Here is a 17,616-nt window from a genome sequence, read left to right as displayed (position 1 = left end):
AGTACCACAAATACTTCATAGCTTATTATTGCATAGATTCCATGGGTAAGGAAAGAGGGAGTCACTAATCTGGATGGTTCTGGACCAGAGTCCCTCATGAGGTTGCAGGGAAGCTGCTGGGCAGGGCTGCAGGTACCTGAAGGCTTGGCTGGGTCTGGAAGATCCACTTCCCCGATGGCTCATTCACATGGCCGTTCATGGGAAGCCTCAATTGCACGCCGTTGGGCCTCTCCAGAGGGCAGCCTGAGTGTCCTCATGGTGTGGCAGCCGGCTTCCCACAAGTAATCCCCAGAGCAAGTAATCCAAGGATGTGACCAAGAAGGAAGCCATAATGTTCTTCATGGCCAAGCCTCAGAGGTCACACATGTCACTTCAACCATATTCTGTTTATTAGGAGTAAGTTACTAAGTCCAGGCCGCAGTTAAGGAGAAGATATTTAGGCTTCACCTTGTAAAGGGAATGTCAAAGAATGTGTGGACAAAGTTCTGACTACCGCATTAGGAACTGGTGCTTTCTCTGAGATAACGAGGGTGAGTATTGGAGGCAGTCTCTACCACGGCTGACGGCTTTTTCTGTAAAAGATCATATGCGAAGACATGGTCTCCGTCAGATTATTCAACTCTGCCATTGTGGCAGGAAAGCAGCCATAGACAAGTAAATGAATGGGCAAGCAGTATTTCAATAAAACTGTATTTACCAAAACAGATGGTAGCTGGATCTGGCCTGTGAGCTTAGTTTACTGACCTCTGTAGACAAAAGAGGGTAAGAGGGTAGAGGGTTGTTCCAAACAGAAGAAACAGATTCTTCTAAAAAGAGTAGAATTCTTGTGAATTTAAAAGTATAAAGATATCTAAAGCAGAGTGTGTGTTTTTCCGTGTCTGAGAGGTTTATTGTAACATGGCTTGTAGTGGAAGTACGAAGAGTAGGAAACACTTATTTACACAGATAAATTCTAAAAACATAAATGTTGTTGAGGTAAAAACCAAAATGCAAAAGCTTAGTGCAATATGGGCCCCTGGCAGTTATGTAAAGTAAAAAACAATGCACTCTATTGTTAGATTTATACCATTTACGAGGACATACATATGTAAAAAGAGCACAAAAACATGCATGAGGAATGACACCAACTTTAAGAGGATGGTTTCTCTCTAACAGAATGGTGATGAAAAAAGTTGTGGAACTTGAACACTTTCTGTTAGGTTTACAGTTTTTTTAAAAAAATTAAATTGTGGTAAAATACACACAATATAACAGTTGCCAGCTTAACCATTTTTAAATGCAGCAGCTCAGTAATGTCACATATATTCACATTGTTGTGTAACCAATCTCTAGAACTTTTTCATCTTGCTAAATGAAACTCTGTGCCCATTAAATAACTTGCCATCTCCCCCTAAGCCTCAGTCCCTGGCAATCACCATCCTACTTTCTGTTTCTATGAGTTTGCCTACTCAATATACCTCACATAAGTGAGATTATACACTAAGTGTGTTTTGTGAAACTGCTTTATTTCACTAAGCATAATGCCCTCAAAGTGCATTCACATTGTAGCAGGTGTTTGGATTTCCTTCCTTTTTAAGGCTAATGTTCTTTTGTATTTATATACCACATTTTGTTTACCCACCCATCTGTTGGTGGACATTTCAGTGGCTTCCATCTTTTGGCTATTGTGATAATGCTATGAACGTGGGTATACAAATCTTACAGAGTTTTGATAAAAGAAATAATCAGTGAAATCTTCAGAAATATGGTAGCCTGAGGCTCTTCTCTCCTCCCCTCTCCCACAGCACATTCCAGTCAGGCTTTCACTCATACTGTCCATCAAAACTGTAGTCAGGGTTACTATTGAGGTTACTAATGACCTGCATGTTGCTAAGTCCTGTGGTCAATCCTTTGGCTCTGTCCTATAACCTCTCAGCAGCAATTGATCAGGTGGTCACTCGTGGATCCTGGACTCATTGTCATCACCTGATTTCCATGACGCCACAATCCTGGCTCTCCTCCTACCTCAGTGGCCATTCCTTTTCAGTCTCCTTTGCTGCTCCCTCCCCACTTTTCCTACCCCTCATGTTGGCTTGCCCGGGCTCAGTCCTGTGACTTCTCTTTATGCTCAGTCCCCAGTTGATCTTATCTAGACCCTCTGCTTTAAGTGCTATCTATTCACTGATGTCAGATTTGTAATTGCACCTCTTCTTCCCTCAATAGACATTCACCTATTCAACCTCCTACTCAACAGCTCCACTTGGATGTCTAATAGCCTCACAAACTTAACACAGGCAAAACCAAACTCCTGGTTTCCACAACTCCTACGTCTCCTCCGCAGTCTTTCCTGTCTTTATATTCCACCTCCATTCTTCCTGTTTATACTAGAAGCCTTGAAGTCTTTGCTTTTCTCTTTCTTTAGTCTGTAGGCAATCTGTAGGAAGGGTCCTACACTTGGAATCCATTGTAAGAACACTGGTTTCACCCTGAGAAAAATGGGAAGCCACGGGAAGGTTGTGAGCAACAAAAAACGTGATATGATACACTTTCTTAAAAGATCATTCTAGTTGCTGGATTGCAATGTGGTTTGGGGGTGGGGCAATTTGTAGGAAGTCAAGCCAGTGTCACCTTCAACACATATCCAAACTCACCTCCTTCTCATTGCCTCCACTGTCACCCTGGTCCAAGGTTCTATCATACCTTGCTGGGGCTATTCCAGTTGCTTCCCCCTAGTCCCTGTGGTTCTGCCTTTACCACCTCTCTCCTTCTCCCACCCAGCCCACCCCCACCCCAAACCACATTGCAGTCCAGCAGCTGGAAGGATCATTTAAGAAAGTGTATCCTATCATTTTTTTGTTGCTCACAACCTTCCAGTGGCTTCCCATTTTTCTCAGGGTAAAACCAGCGTTCTTACAATGGACTCCAAGTGTAGGAACCCTCCTCCCACCACTCCCCACCGCTGCACGTCTCTGACTTACTCCTTTCCCACCCCTTATGCAGTTCTAGGCAGGCACTTAAGCATTTGCTGTTCCCTCATTTCCTTTAGCTCCTTGCTCACCTTCCTCTGAAGCTTTCGCTAATCACCCTATTTAAAAATTCCAAATTATCACCCCCCCACCCCCCCAACATGTCCTGTTCCATCTTCTTGGCTTATTTTTCTTTATAATACAATGACAAGCCAGTTTGGTCTCCTTTTTAAAAGTATTGTGCCTTTCTCCCATTGGAATTTGAAATAAAAACCCAGGAGGGCTGGGATATTTTTCTGGTTCACGGCTATATTTCCTGTACCCCTGCATCAAATTATTATCTGAATATGTGAATCTGCCATATCTTAAAACCGATGTGAGTTAATGTCTGGGATTATAGTGTTCCTTTCTTGTTGGTTTCTCCAACTGGTTTTGTTCCTTAGCAGTGGCAATTTTAATATATGGCTTCAAGTTGTTTGCCACTCTTCCCTGGAATCTGAGCAGGCTGATGATGGCTGCTTCAACCCACAGAGCACTGCAGAAGCGATGTCACGGGACTTCTGAGGTTGGGTCATAAAAGGCCACGCAGTCTCTGGCTTATTTTCTGGAACACTTGCTTTTGGAGTCTGTATATCTAAATGTAAGCCGTTGGATTATCCCTAGCCTGCCATGCTGTGAGACAGCCCAGACCACCAGGAGAGCCATATTTAGATGCTCATGTTGACAATTCTAGCTAATCCAAGCCTTCAAGCCATTTTCCAGCCAAGGCACCCAACAAATGAGTGAAGAAACCATCTTGGAAGTGGATCCACAAGTCCTAGGTATTCCAGCCTCCTGACAGCACGCTGTAGAGACAAACCATTCCTGACCCCGAATTCATGAGCTTAATAAAATGGAGGTGGTTTGACACCTCTACATTTGGGGGTGGTTTGTTACATGGTAGCAGATTACCAGAAAAGTAAGAGGGAAAGGCCAGATACAAATAGTAAATTACCTTTGGACAGAAAGTTAAATTTTGATATTTTTTTTGGTCTACTGAAGAAAGTGTACAGGGTGGGCAAATGTAGGTTTACAGTTGAGATTACACAAAACAGTGTATTCTTGTATTATTATTTATTAATTATTGTGTTATTTATTTGTATTATAACTGTAAATCTACGTTGGCCCACCTCTGTATGGCATGCTGCGAACATTATTCTGCCAGGGCTCATCTTGGAAGTGAGCGTCCATCCACATCAACTCACTAGACTCTAGATGCCATTAACTGCCAAGAAATGTCATCCGAGGAACCACCTGAGATTTCACGCTCAAAATTCTGGGTCCTGGGTATATTTCCATGTTGATCACCTGGAGGAGCTGGCAGTTTTAGACCAGCTGAGGCCAACCTCGTCATGAAATTATAGGAAAATATATAAACTGGGGATCAGGGTTAGAGTGAGATATTAAATCTTGTGATGCTGCCAATTTTCTTCTTTTATTTTTACTTTGCTTTTAAAACTGAGAATGGGTGTGACTAAAAATACCAGCCGGAGATCAGCGTTTCAGAATCAGCTGCCTGTTAAAAATCTGGATGTTCTCAGAGCTGGAAGGACCATAGCACCCACTCATAAAGTTCCTTCTTCTGCAGATCAGAGAGGGGTGTGTGTGCCCAAAGTCTCAGTCTGGAACCGTGGAGTCCTGATTTCCAGCTCTCTGTACAGTGCTCTTTCCTCTCAATAAGTGGTTTTTAGCCTGCAGTCTGGTTCAAAGACCAATTTCTCAAGTGCTAGACCAGGCCCTGTGGACCAGCTAAAATGGTGAACACCATTTTGTTTGTGTCTGCTTTTGTGCCCATTACCGGAGAGAATCCACACCTTCCATCTGATTCTTACAGAGACCAGTGACCCAGAAAACCATAAGTACCACCGCTCTTGATGATTTAATAGTGTCATTTAAAAACTACCAGAGTAAGTTAAATGTTGTACATACCTCATACCTCCACCAGATGCCCTGGAAAAATTATTTAGTTGTTTAAGATCAGTACATAATGGGTGCATCTTTCAGATGGTTAGGGATAGTTGGAGCACCAACTATCTTACTGTTTCTTTAGAAAAATTTGGCCAGCACTCACATATTAAAATCAATTTGTGATTCAAAAGCAATACAAAATGGAGGGCTAATTAGGCATTATTTCCCTTTGTAGCTATTGCAGTAGTTAAGGGAGAGAAGCTGGGATCTCTGCAGATAAATTGTGTAAATGCAGAGGCAAACTTAATTGAAGTTTATTTTTCATGTACCATCATCCAATGTGGGTGCTCAGCAGCTTTTTCAGATGGCGTTTCAGGAACCCAGGCTCCTTTATCTTGGGGCTCTGCCAACTTCTTGGGTCTTGAGTCCTTTACTTCTAGCCAGCAGACAGGAAAATGGGTGAGTTGAAGACAGGCTTTGAGGTTTTATGGAAATTGGGTTTCTCATTTCTACTCACCTTCTACTGGCCAGAGTAAGTCACATGGCCCATCTCCATACAAGGGTGGTGGTGATGAAGCTTCCTAACATCCACTCTACACCAGCGATTTTCATCCGGTGTGCTTCAGAAATATTTAAAACATGCAATACCTGACTATTTAGTCAGGGGCATGGACCTCCTTTCCCTTAGATTGTCACATAAAAAATGACAACAGCCAACTCAACAATAGCCTTCCAGTGTGAATGAATCAGAGTTATACCAATTTTTTTTGTCAGATTGGCAACAAATATATTTTTTGGTGTGCCGCAGAATTTTATAATTAGTTTATGAGTGCCATTAGATGGAAAAGGTTGAAAATTGTTGCTCTACATTAATGAAGAGGGACATAAATCTTCCTTGGACAGTTGGTCCTCTCAGCTACAGTCAGAGTGAGCATTTTAAGGTTTCCAAATCTCAGAGATGGGTGAGATGTCTGAGGTGGGAATTTCAGACAGCACATGAAGTCTGCATGTGGATTACAGTCTTCGTTTACCTGACATCTTTGGAATTAGGACTGACTGAAAAGTAGTGTGGTTGAGAAAGAAATTATAATTCATTGGCAATTGGAGATGTTATTTTATTTTTTTATGGAGTGGCACAGAGGCTAAGGGCCCAATCTGGATTCTGAGCTGGTTTATATTACAGCAGAACTTGTGTAATTATAGCAAAGAGAATTCTGTTTCCATTTTTACAAAACTGTTGCTACAAGTTTAGCTTTGTTAGTGCATATTTGCCCTTAAAGATGTTTTTGTGCTTGGCAGAAATTATAACAGCACATGCTTTTACCCGATGGGCTTTATTTTCTTTGTGTTGCTTTGTTGCTTCTTGGTTATTTTTATTTGTTTTATACAAGCTTAACCTCTCCTCAAATTATCTTACGATTTTTATTTTGGAACTGGGATTGGCTAGGGTATGAAATTATCATGAATTTCATTTTCATCTTTTTTTGTTAAGATGCTTTTGGTACCACATGGTATTGTTACCATTGTAATTAGCTAATTATTAATAATAGGAAATGAGCAAAAGGGAGGCCAGACATTATAAGCATGACCATCTGGGCATCTTCACCAGGAAGCTGCAACTTCACACTCCTCAGGGAACCACTGTTCCAGCCTCTGAAAATCATTGGGGGAAGGGGTCCGACAAAGGGGAGATGGATGCATGTGCTGTAAAGTTGGGATGATGTCGGGAGGGTGCCTGTCAGTCTAACCTAGAACAGAGATCATTGTTCAAAGGGGGTGGGGCCACTGCAAGCTCATGAAAATTTGGGAACACATAATCTCCAGATGAAGGAGCTTGCTTTCTTGGCACTCTTGTTCCTCTGGCTTTGCTTCTGCCTGTGTTCTCTCTGTAGCTATGTGGGCCTGCGGACCCCATAGGCAATGGACTGATGGACTGCAGCTGGGAATACTAAATTAGCCTGATGCTGGATTGGACCATGAAAATGTGGAACAGAAACTCTGGGCAACAGCTTTAATCCTAGCTCTGCTGAAAGCAAAATGGGACTTTTTCCTTGGTGGGATGCAGGGACATGGGACCTTGGAAACTTAAGCCAATAAATGCCACTCATTCTCCCATATGAGTCTCAGAACATTCCTTTTCTCGTGACAGTGCAAGAAGCCCACTTCCACTGGCATTCAGTGGGGGGCATGGAGAGCTCCCCACTCACAGCAGTATCAGAACTGGTGACTGGTGAAATATATTTCTTCTACCACTTTACTATGGAACAATTCTCACAAGTGATTTACTTTCTGTTTTCTCATCTATGAGATTTTATTGGTCTAGTGATCTCTTGCTATCTTGGAATTAATGTTTAGGGCTAGGTAGCTTTTTCTGGAGGTTTGAAGCACTATTGATTCACCCAGTGGTGTGCTGGAACTGGATTGTACTAGCCCATGACAGCTGAATATTAGAAACTTGTTTTAACAACCTATGCTACAAATTAAATATCTAAACTCATGAATAAAGGACTTGTATTAAGTACTCACATTTTCTTAATTTTTGTTATATTTTACTATTATTTATGCTCTTGAGGTTCTTATATCTATTGTGTCCATATGCTGGAAATACTATGCAATGGGGTGTTATAGCACCACTCCTTCAAACTCTGCATTCAATGACACCACTTGGGTCGCTTGAAGCTGGCCCTGGTGGGTGCTGTTTGTTAAATGTTTACCAGCAGCCGACAGGACTCACCACACAGGCTATATTCCTAATACGGTAGTGTTGAGGCTTGAAGGAGACAAGTATTGCCAGGGACATTGTAGATGCACAATAAAGGACTGCGGCTTTTAAGGCCATTCCTTCAGAAAATCTCAGCCATCACCATGGAGCCTAAAAATGACCTGTGCTACCAGATCATTGCAGTCCAGGGACTCCAAAAGGATACAGAATCTTTCTGTTTATCTGTTCATAAAATGGATTCAGTAATACTTCATCCATCTCTTTCAGGGATATGTTAGAGGAAAAAATGTCCTAATTGATGTGAGACCATTTTGAATCATTAAGAAAGACGAATTCTATTCCAATTCTTCTCAGATTGGAGGTTGAGAAGTAGTTCTGCACAGGTTTGCTAATTTGTGCTAGTGATGACTTTGAGAAGAAAATGTGCCCCCCCCTTCCCCCCACGGCTATAGTTCAGAGCCATAACTGTGATTCCGCAGCTCTGGTCCCCGGACACGTGCACGATGGTCCATAACCAGGTCTTCTTGGGCCCCTGGCAACTAAGAACAGTGTCATAGGATATGGGCGAAAGGTCACCCGTTTTCTTATCCTGGGAACGACTATCTTTTATTGTGGAATTCGGTTCTTCTGACAATTTTTACATCAATCTATTCTATCTTTATGAAATGACAATGGTAATAGATGGTAGCGGTGCAGGTAGAGTTAATTTCAATGTTTGTACTTATAAAAAGCTAGAAATTATGCTGATCTTCTTTCTTCAATGTCCAAGTTTTTTTGTGGTTGCTGTTTCTTTTTTTTAATGTTTGTGGTCCAATGGAATATAAAGGCCTAAAACTGCTCCATGTTGACTTTAAATGATTTTTCTGGAAGAAGATAAGTCTTATGGAATTACTCCACAGGTGACTTACAAGTCAAATACTTCTTAATGGAATTTACTTCTTAGATAACTTGTATCAGCAGCATAACCATGTGTGGGCACTTTTGGTTACTCCTGTCATTGGCTCCTTTCACAAAACTGTTGATAATTATTAAGAAAATCAAAGCACGAACTGAAAAAACCTTGCTATCTCTTCTGCCAAGACAATCTTTTAAAGTCTTAATAGAATTGTCCTTTTGAGAAGAGGTGTGCAAAAAGTGAGCCTTCAAGCTTACAATTGCAATTATATTGTTTGCTCTTTACCTAATGCAATGGTAAATTGCAATTCCGGAAGTTCTTGAGTCTACATCTGGCTTTAACCATTTCTGCCTCCCCTCTAGCACTGTTGATATTAATGCCGATTTTAATTTCTTGGCATCACGGGTGCGTAAACACATCACACACACGTGTGATTTTGAACAAGTACTGAAACTGTAAATTAGGAAGCAAGAGATTCACAGGGTTTCATCAGATCATTTCACTCCAAAAAGTGACACAGTTGTACTGAAAAGGTTTTAAATTGCTCATTTCAAACTTACCTCAGTAGCAAAATGCCATGCGCGCACCAGATTTGCAAACACGTTAGTCATTTTCTTTCTGCCGTCTCCTTGCTGTGTTTGTGTCGGGAGCGCAGAGCAATGTAATTGAGTAAATTATGATCTGATGGCTGGGCAACAGCCCCAGTGTTGAACAGTATTTGGACTATAATTACTTGCTGGCTTTGTCACAGTTGACATTAATTATTGATGGAAGTCTCAGAAATAGCGCGCGTGCCAGGAGCCTCTCCCCGGAGCTCGGGCTCCAGGCAGGAGGGATGCTGAGGGGGGGTGGCACCTGTGGCTGGCGCGGTTGTGCCTGTGCGCAGCGGCCCTGCGCCCGGTGGGTGGGGTGGCACCGTGTGACGGCCATGGTGTGGCAGGAAGATGAACCGGCGGGCTTATTTCTATCGTGTTCCTCCCCAGGAATTGCACCGGAGGAGCCAACTTCAGCCGGAGCCAGCCAAGACGAAGGCTCTCCAGACTGTCATTGAGATGAAGGTAGGGGCTGTTCACATTTGTCAGAAACAGCTTGTGTGTGACTCCGGAGTTTGTTCTAACTTGATGGTGCCTAACAGACACGTGAAATGGATGTTGTGTTTTTCTCCAGGCACCCTGGCGACTGCTTTTATTCTGGATCCTTTTGCCTTCCCGGGTGCATTTAATTTCTGGGCCCTTTAATTAGGATTCCTTCTCCGAGCAAAGGGAGAAAGGGCTCAGGTAGCCCTTGGATGAAAGGAGCTGGCTTCCCTTCGGAGCATGGCCAGTGCTTTCACCCTTAAAGAGAGGTTTTGTGTGGGCTTTAAATTTCCGAACCTGGAAAAATTCTGTTTTCCTCCCACTCACATTACCATGAAAAGACACCTCAAGAAACTAAGATTTGGCAAAGGGAAGGTGTTTTATATGCAGCGGAGTCATTAAATAATTTAAATGATGCTATTAGCAAAATTTACTTATCAAAGAGTAATACCTTCTCTCGACTCCAGTATTTTCTCCTAACGAAGCCTGGAAAGTAGTGATTTTTAAAATACTCCCCAGGTATCCTCTTTAGCTGTGGAAGCCCAGAGATATGCTATTTCAAAGAATCAAAGATCCTCCTGGATGGATTTAGGGCAGTTAAAGAATAATGAAGTAAATGATGATGCCTAAGTCATGATCTGGGATTAAGAAATAGATCTAAATGAAAACCATTTGTTCTGTCAGTATCTAGACATCCGAAGTCTTGTTACTTCCGATTTTAGCCAGAAGGAAACAAGCAGTAGAGTATTTGTCTTAAGAATAAATAATTCTTGATTTAAATTGCTCCATGAATAAAAAGAATAATCCATAACAATGATGTTTGAAATTCAGTAATTTCACACTTGAGTTTAACACTCAAGAGTTTGCTGGTCACCATCAGCCTACAGGAGAATTGTGAGGCTTGCTGATAGGATAATGGTTTTTCTTTCTGTCTTATAGCACATGATTTTGAACTGTCTGCCAAAAAATCCCCATGTCCTGGGGAAAAATAAATTAATATGAACTCTTGAGTTCTTGGCATGTATGATTCTGACTTGGGATTTTTTTTTCTAGTAAATGACAGAAATTGCTTCATCCAAGTAGATTTTTGTGGAAATAATGTAGAACATTTGCTTTCAAACTGTATGCCTCCTGAAGGTTAAGTGAATCAAGGCACTCGTAATGCATTTGCAGCACATTGGTTTGAAAATTATGCTCAAAGGGACCAACTGCCAGGAAGATTAAAAAATAATTGCTAATTTTGGCTCATCAATTTGTTTTGAATTTATGTAGTTTTAGCTTATTATGAAAAGAAACTTTATTCTGCACCTGAGGGGGAGTGGTTCGTAACTGGGATTTCATCCTTTCTTCACATCAGAACCAAACTTGAAACTTAGTTGAGGCTTAAAAGGAAGGAAGGAAGGAAGGAAAAGAAAAAAGAGACAAAAACATTTATTTTAAAGTTTTTTTAAAATTTTTTTTGCAAACAGTCATTCAGTCCCCTTTCTACCCACCTCCACACATACATCCTCACAATTAGTGATGGAAAAGAGGGTGTGTGTGTGTGTGTGTGTTTGTGTGTGTGTTAAAGAATGAGTATGTTCTAAAAACCTTTGGAGAAACCAGGAATGACATCTCTCCCAGTGCTGTGGGCATTTTCCTAGTAGATATCACTATAAAGACAGTTAGTACTTACTTGTGACTTTCATAAGTAGAAAATCTATTGGATTCTAACCTACTGTTTTTAGCATCGTATGTTTTGTTAGAAAACAATAAATAAAAACACTCATTTAGGCTATCTACGTGGATAGTCATAAAAACATAATTTTTACGGCAAATTTACAGCCATGTATCACCTGTAAATTGAGTCTGGAGTTTTCCTCTATGATGCCAATGGTGCTGATCTGTAGAGCACATTTTTACAACAACTGATGATCAAGGTATTGTCAGAGAATTGAACCTGGAGTTTTTCTGTTGTCCTTTGGATACCTGCTTATTTACAAAGCACTGCCTTCTGTCTTGTCAGTGGAAAACTCTGGGTCCCATTAGCATCTACTCAACATACATAAATTGAATTACTGAGGCAGCTGGCAGAGGGTCATTTACCCAGCCATGTGTGTAGCTTGTGATAGAGGCTGTGATCTCATCTGATTTTGTATATTACATCCCTTTTAAGTTGGAGGGAATATTGGAAACCAATATTTTCCAAGCCGTAGGGTTGACTACCAAATAGAATTGACCTTTAATCCTGGTGGGTAGAATTTGAGACCCTGCTGTTTTTACCTCAAACACCTTTGGGTGAACGTCGGTGTCATCTGAAGCGCCTTGGCAGAATCTGGAGGTGAAGGGAGCTTTCCTGGAGTAAATTGGATCTGTAGTTTCAGGGAGATGACATGAATTAAGGGCTTAGAAGTTACCCCTACTTATCCCTGGCTTCTTAGTGAATCTGAGGGTGACCTTTTGAACCTTCATTTTCTCCACACACGTACTTGGCACCAACTTGAGAAAGGTATTTATTTTGAAAAATCTGTGAAATCCTGCCCAAACTCAAGCGCTTTAGTACCACGATCTCATACTTGTAGTGACTCTCTGTACCCTTCAGCACTTTTGGAGCTGTGAAGATATATCCCAGTGGGGCAGGCCTTGGGGAGGGGCGTTTGTCACCATCACATCTACTGCCAGCCAGCTGAGCCAGGGGAGCGGAAGCCACCTGAAGGAAAACGAAGGGAAGCAAAGTGAACTGAAGTTATTTGTGATTTATCTTCTTGCAGGGAGCTCCAAGTTTTAATTTTGACCCTGATTTGGTCTGGCAGGTATGTTCCAAGTTTGCACTGTTAGAACACTGTGTGTGCTTCTCAGAAAAATTAGTTTTCTTGTGGATATTGCAGTGCTTTTCTCTTTCTTGCCTTTGGGTCTAAGAATTCTTTACTAAGCTCCTCTTTCTGCTCTTATGGAGAACTGTCAATAAAAACGGCAGTTAAAAGGCTTTTACCCTCTTTTTTCTTTCTTTAATGCTAAGTCCTTTGAAAGAATGTGTTTTTAATCTACTTTTATTATAAATTTGACATGGCATAAACATGATGTCCAAAAGTTGCACTTTCTTGGGTTCATTCCTTAAGCTGTATCCAGTGTGTGTGTGTGTTTTTTTTGTGTGTGTGTGTTTTTTAAGGGAAATGAATTACAGTAATGACAGAACTTGTCAGATAATCTCAAAATTTTTTTCTTTGTTAGTCAGAAATTCTAATGAATGAAAATCTAATTCAAAGTGACTTAAGCCAAAAGAAAATTTATTGGCTCATATAAATGGAAAAATACAACAACAACCCACACAAAACAGAAGTATTACTTCAAGCACAGCTTGATCCAGGGACTCAAAAGATATTGACAGATCCCATTTTCTCTCATTCCATGTCTTATTTTGGCTTCCTTCATGTGAGCTCTATTTTCAGACAGCCTCTTTCTGCCTGTCTTTGTGCTCAGGCAGGTGATTATCTTTCTTCTCCATGAGGCTGAGCTGACCTGCAGTTGGGTTAAGTTTCCACTGAAAGATATCTTGGTATTTGGTCAGATTCAGCCAATTCAGTTCTACTGGGCATGTGCTGGAACATGGAGAAGGCAAGAGCTACTACTTGCCAGCTTCTCCCAAGGTCACACAAGCTAGGAAGGGAGAGATTTCCAATCCAAACCTAGGCTGCTGAATGCATCCCAATTTCCAGTGTGAACTTAATTCACATCCTAGGATCTAATCAGGAAAACCTTGTGCTGGCTGAAATGGTTTTTTGGTTTTTTTTGGCTGTAGGTTTATTTCATCCATCTTTTGAACTGTTACTTATCTGAGTCTAAACACTGAACTCTACTTAGAATTATTTCTTCTCTTAGGATGATGTGTTCATATAAAATTTGTGTCAAGCCTAGTTTTTCTAGTCAAGCCATTATGATGACTTTTAGGCTTCAAAATATGCCCTGGGTCCTTTTGTGGCTATAAAAAAAAATAATAGCAATAATAACAACGATACCACCTGCACCACCAATGACAGCCCACAGCTCGATCACCACTGACCACACATGGGTAACCAGGCACAGGGTACCTGACATATAAAAACTTGTGAATAGGCATATTTAGCAATTTTGCAGATGAGAGAGCCATGGTTGAGAGAGTATAAGCAACCTGCTCAAGGCTCTACAGCTAGTCTATTGAACACAGGTTTCTCCTCCAAAGTTCTCACACTCGGTAATGCTCCAGTCTGCTTTTAACGAAGATGGCCCATGCGTTCAACTGTTTTTCCTTTTGACACTTACTTTGAAAATTGTGTGCTAAGGTTTGCATCATAGAACAGGTTGAGGCAGCTCATGAGAACTGGAGAGGCCTATTTGGTATTTTTGAAAAGGCCCCGTGTTGTATTTTGTGCTATAAAGCAAGGTTCACCCTTTTATACATATATGTTATCAGCCCTCCAAATAGGCTCCAAATGTGTACCCTACAGCCAACGTATGCCCTGTTTTCTCTCCCTGGGCTTTAAGTCTTGCCCTTAAGTCTTTATAACAGTGTGGAGTATAACTCATTCAAACTCGGAAAGCCCTGTGTTTTTGATGTGCACTATCCATTTACAAATACCAAAAATTATCCTTTAGCTTATTTTTTTTCCTTGAGAAATTTCTTCATCTTCTCATCTTTCAACTTAAAAAACCCCAACTTTGTCTTATTTAACTATTTTCTTTAAATAAGGGGGAAAATGTGGGTTTTAAGTGATAGCCAGGAAAAGCAAAATGTCAAGTTAAATGTTAGCTCTGTATGATATATAGTTGTCATTTAGAGGCAAAGAGGACTTTAAAAAAATGAGACTTCTTTTCTTCTTTGCCCAAATGCTTTTTACGATGTGTTTGAGTCTAAATGAGTTGCCAGTTGATGATTTCTGCAATAAACAGGTTTGGTCGGTGTGAATTTAACTCCTGAAGTTGAGTCACAGATGCCAGTGTTTGTTGAGCATCTATTTTGTGCATAGCACCATGGAAAAGCCTTTCAGAAAAATTGAGTGCTCAGACTTTAAGGCACTAATGGAAGGAACTACATAAACCAGGGTCTAAACAATGACCTATAAATGGCAAAATGGGCTTCAGGGGCACAAAGGATAAAAATGAGAGAGGGGCAGGGGGTACTTCTTGAAGGACGTAGCCCTTGAGGAAGGCCTTGAAAGATTGGCATGATCTTGATATAGAGTGGAGGAATGGTTTATTAACAGTGGGAGGTATGTGAGCAAAGGCAAGGAGGCTGGAAACTGTGAGGAGTGTCTGGGGAAGAGCAAGTGATTCAGTTTGGTTGAGAGAAGACTTTTTAAATTTAAAAAAACAATGGAAGATCAAATTAAGCCATAAGAAAGTGAGAGAAAAAGAAATAAGAAATAATAAAGATATCCAGTCATCTATTGATGGGCATTTTGGTTTGTTTCCGTATCTTGACTATTATAAATAAAGCTACAGTGAACATAAGGGTACATATATCTTTTTGAATTAGTGTCTTCGATTTCTTCGGGTAAATACCCACAAGTGAAATTGCTGAGTAATAAGGTAGTTCTGTTTTTGGTTTTGTGAGGAAGCTCCGTACTACTTTCCATAGTGGCCGCACCAATTTGCAATCCTACCAACAGTGCACGAGGTCTCCCTTTTCTCCACACCCTCGCCAGCACTTGCAGTTTGTTGATTTATTGGTAGCCGTCCTGAAAGGTGTGAGTTGATAACTCATTGTGGTTTTAACTTGCATTTCTCTGATGATTAGTGACGTTGAGCATCTTTTCATATGTCTCTTGGCCATCTGTATGTCCTCTTTGGAGAAGTGTCAGGTCCTTTGCCCATTTTTAATTGGATTGTTTGTTTTGGTGTTAAGTTGTATGAGTTCTTTATACATTTTGGATATTAACGTCCTATTCAATGTATCTTTGGCAAATATCTTCTTCCTTTCCTTAGGTTATCTTTTTGTTTTGTTGATGTGGTACATATATGCTTTGGAATATTACCCGGCCATAAAAAAGAATGAAAATCTTACCATTTGCAATAGCATGGGTGGATCTAGAGGTTATTATTCTAAGTGAAATAATTTGGACAGAGAAAGACAAATACAATATTATTTCATTTATGTGTGGAATCTAAAGAACAAAATAAATGAACAAACAACAGAAACAGACTCATAGATACAGAAAACAAACTGAGGGTTGCTAGATGGGAGGGAATTTGGGGGCCTGAGTGAAAAAGGTGAAGGGATTAAGAAGAACCAATTGGCAGTTACAAAATAGTCATGAGGAGGTAAAGTACAGCCTAGGGAATATAGTCAATAATATTATAATAACTTTATGTGGTGCCAAGTGGGTACTAGACTTACAAGGGGGATCACTTTGTGAATTGTATAGATGTCCAATCACTATGTTTTACACCTGACACTATTATAAAATAATATTGAATGTCAACTGTGGTTGAAATATTCAAAACAAGAAATAAAGATAAAAGCTGAAGTTAATGAAATAAAAACCAAACATATACTAGAGGAGAACAACTAAACCAAATGCTGCTTTTTAAAAGAGGTTAACAAAAATGCAAATTCTGGTTAGAATAAAAAAAAAGAGAGATAGCACTGAAAGGGGGGCATTGCTATCAATCTTATTGACATTAAAAATCTGAGAGGATTTTATTAACAACATTATGATAATAAAGTTGAAATCTTAAATAAATTCTTTAAAAACACAACTTGTCAAAACTGCATGTGAAGAAATAGAATATCTGAATATTTGCATATACCTGTATTAAAAATGATTCTAGAGTTTAAAATCTTACCACAACCAACAAAAGCCCCTGATAATTCAAAAAGCAAACCAAACAAAATAAATGCAGGCCCAGATGGCTTCTTCAGTGAATTTTGCAAAACATCTGAAGAAAAAAATTACATCAATCATACAGAAGCTATTCTAGGGAATAGAAAAAGGGGAGCACCTCCTATCTTATTTATGAGGCCAATACAACCTTGATATTAATACCCAACAAAGCGATTACAAGAAAGGAGATTTACAAGCAATCATTTTCAAACCTGTTGTAAAATATCCTGGTGAACTGACTTCAGTGACAATTAAATCACATGACTAAATTATGCTTATTACAGGAATACAAGGACTAACTTTTGGATATCAATTAATGCTGTTTACCAAATATCAAATGTTATTTAATGGGATAAAGGAGTAAAATTAATATAATTTCAATAAGTGCAGAGAAAGCATTTGATAAATGCAACATTCATCCATGCCAAAAAAAAAAAAGAAGCTTTTAGCAAACTCAGATTAGAGAGAGAGGATTTTTTTAATCTAATAAGAGATAGCTACAAGAAAGCTACAGACAATATATTTAATTATTAAATGTTGAAAGCTTTTCCTGTGATATGAGGAACAAGACAAGAATGCCTATTGCTATCAATTCTATTCAACAATATTCTGGACGTCATGGTATAAGAATTAGAAATAAATAAATAAAACCACTGTTATTCACAGGCACCATAATTTGTGTGTAAAAAGTCTCAATGAATCCGTGTATAAACTATTAGATTAATAAATGAACTTAGCCAGATAGGTTGTCAGTATTTTTAAATGAATCATATGTCTGCATACTAGTAACAATTACAAAGTGAAATTTAGAAAACAGTATCATTTCCGATCTCATTAAAAACCCTAAAATATCTAGGAGCAAATCTAGCAATGGTGGTACAAGACCTAATTTAAAAAGAAGATAGAAAACATAATTATATACAGACTAAACAAAATCTCGAAACAGATGAAATAGCTATTAACAAGTAAGTGGAAAAACAGTGGATATTCATACAATGAAATGCTATTATATGGCAATCAGAAGGACCGAGCTATTGCTCCATGTAATAACATGATTGACTAGCCCCAAAACAGTGTTGAAGTAAACCAAACAGAAACCTATATAATATGATAGTGTTTATATGTGTTTCAAAAACAGACAAAAGTAATCAATGGTTAGATATGTGGATAGCGGCTAATCTGGAGGAGAGAG

The 17,616-nt window shown here is 39.7% G+C and overlaps 1 protein-coding gene across 1 annotated transcript in view; it reads left to right on the top strand.

The window, feature by feature from the left end:
- The window catches only part of ERC2 (ELKS/RAB6-interacting/CAST family member 2), a 612,577-nt gene that overhangs the window by 191,270 nt on the left and 403,691 nt on the right, over positions 1–17,616 (top strand). The window contains exon 4 of the mRNA XM_087825036.1: positions 9,493–9,567. Coding sequence (XP_087681162.1) covers positions 9,493–9,567 — 75 coding nt within the window. The remainder of the gene's footprint in view (positions 1–9,492; positions 9,568–17,616) is intronic.

Source organism: Miniopterus natalensis, chromosome 15 (assembly GCF_054644295.1).
Source record: "Miniopterus natalensis isolate mMinNat1 chromosome 15, mMinNat1.hap1, whole genome shotgun sequence".
NCBI classification, from domain to species: Eukaryota; Metazoa; Chordata; class Mammalia; order Chiroptera; family Miniopteridae; genus Miniopterus; species Miniopterus natalensis.
Note: the sequence above shows the minus strand (reverse complement) of the source record. Positions and strands in the feature narration are given on the sequence as shown.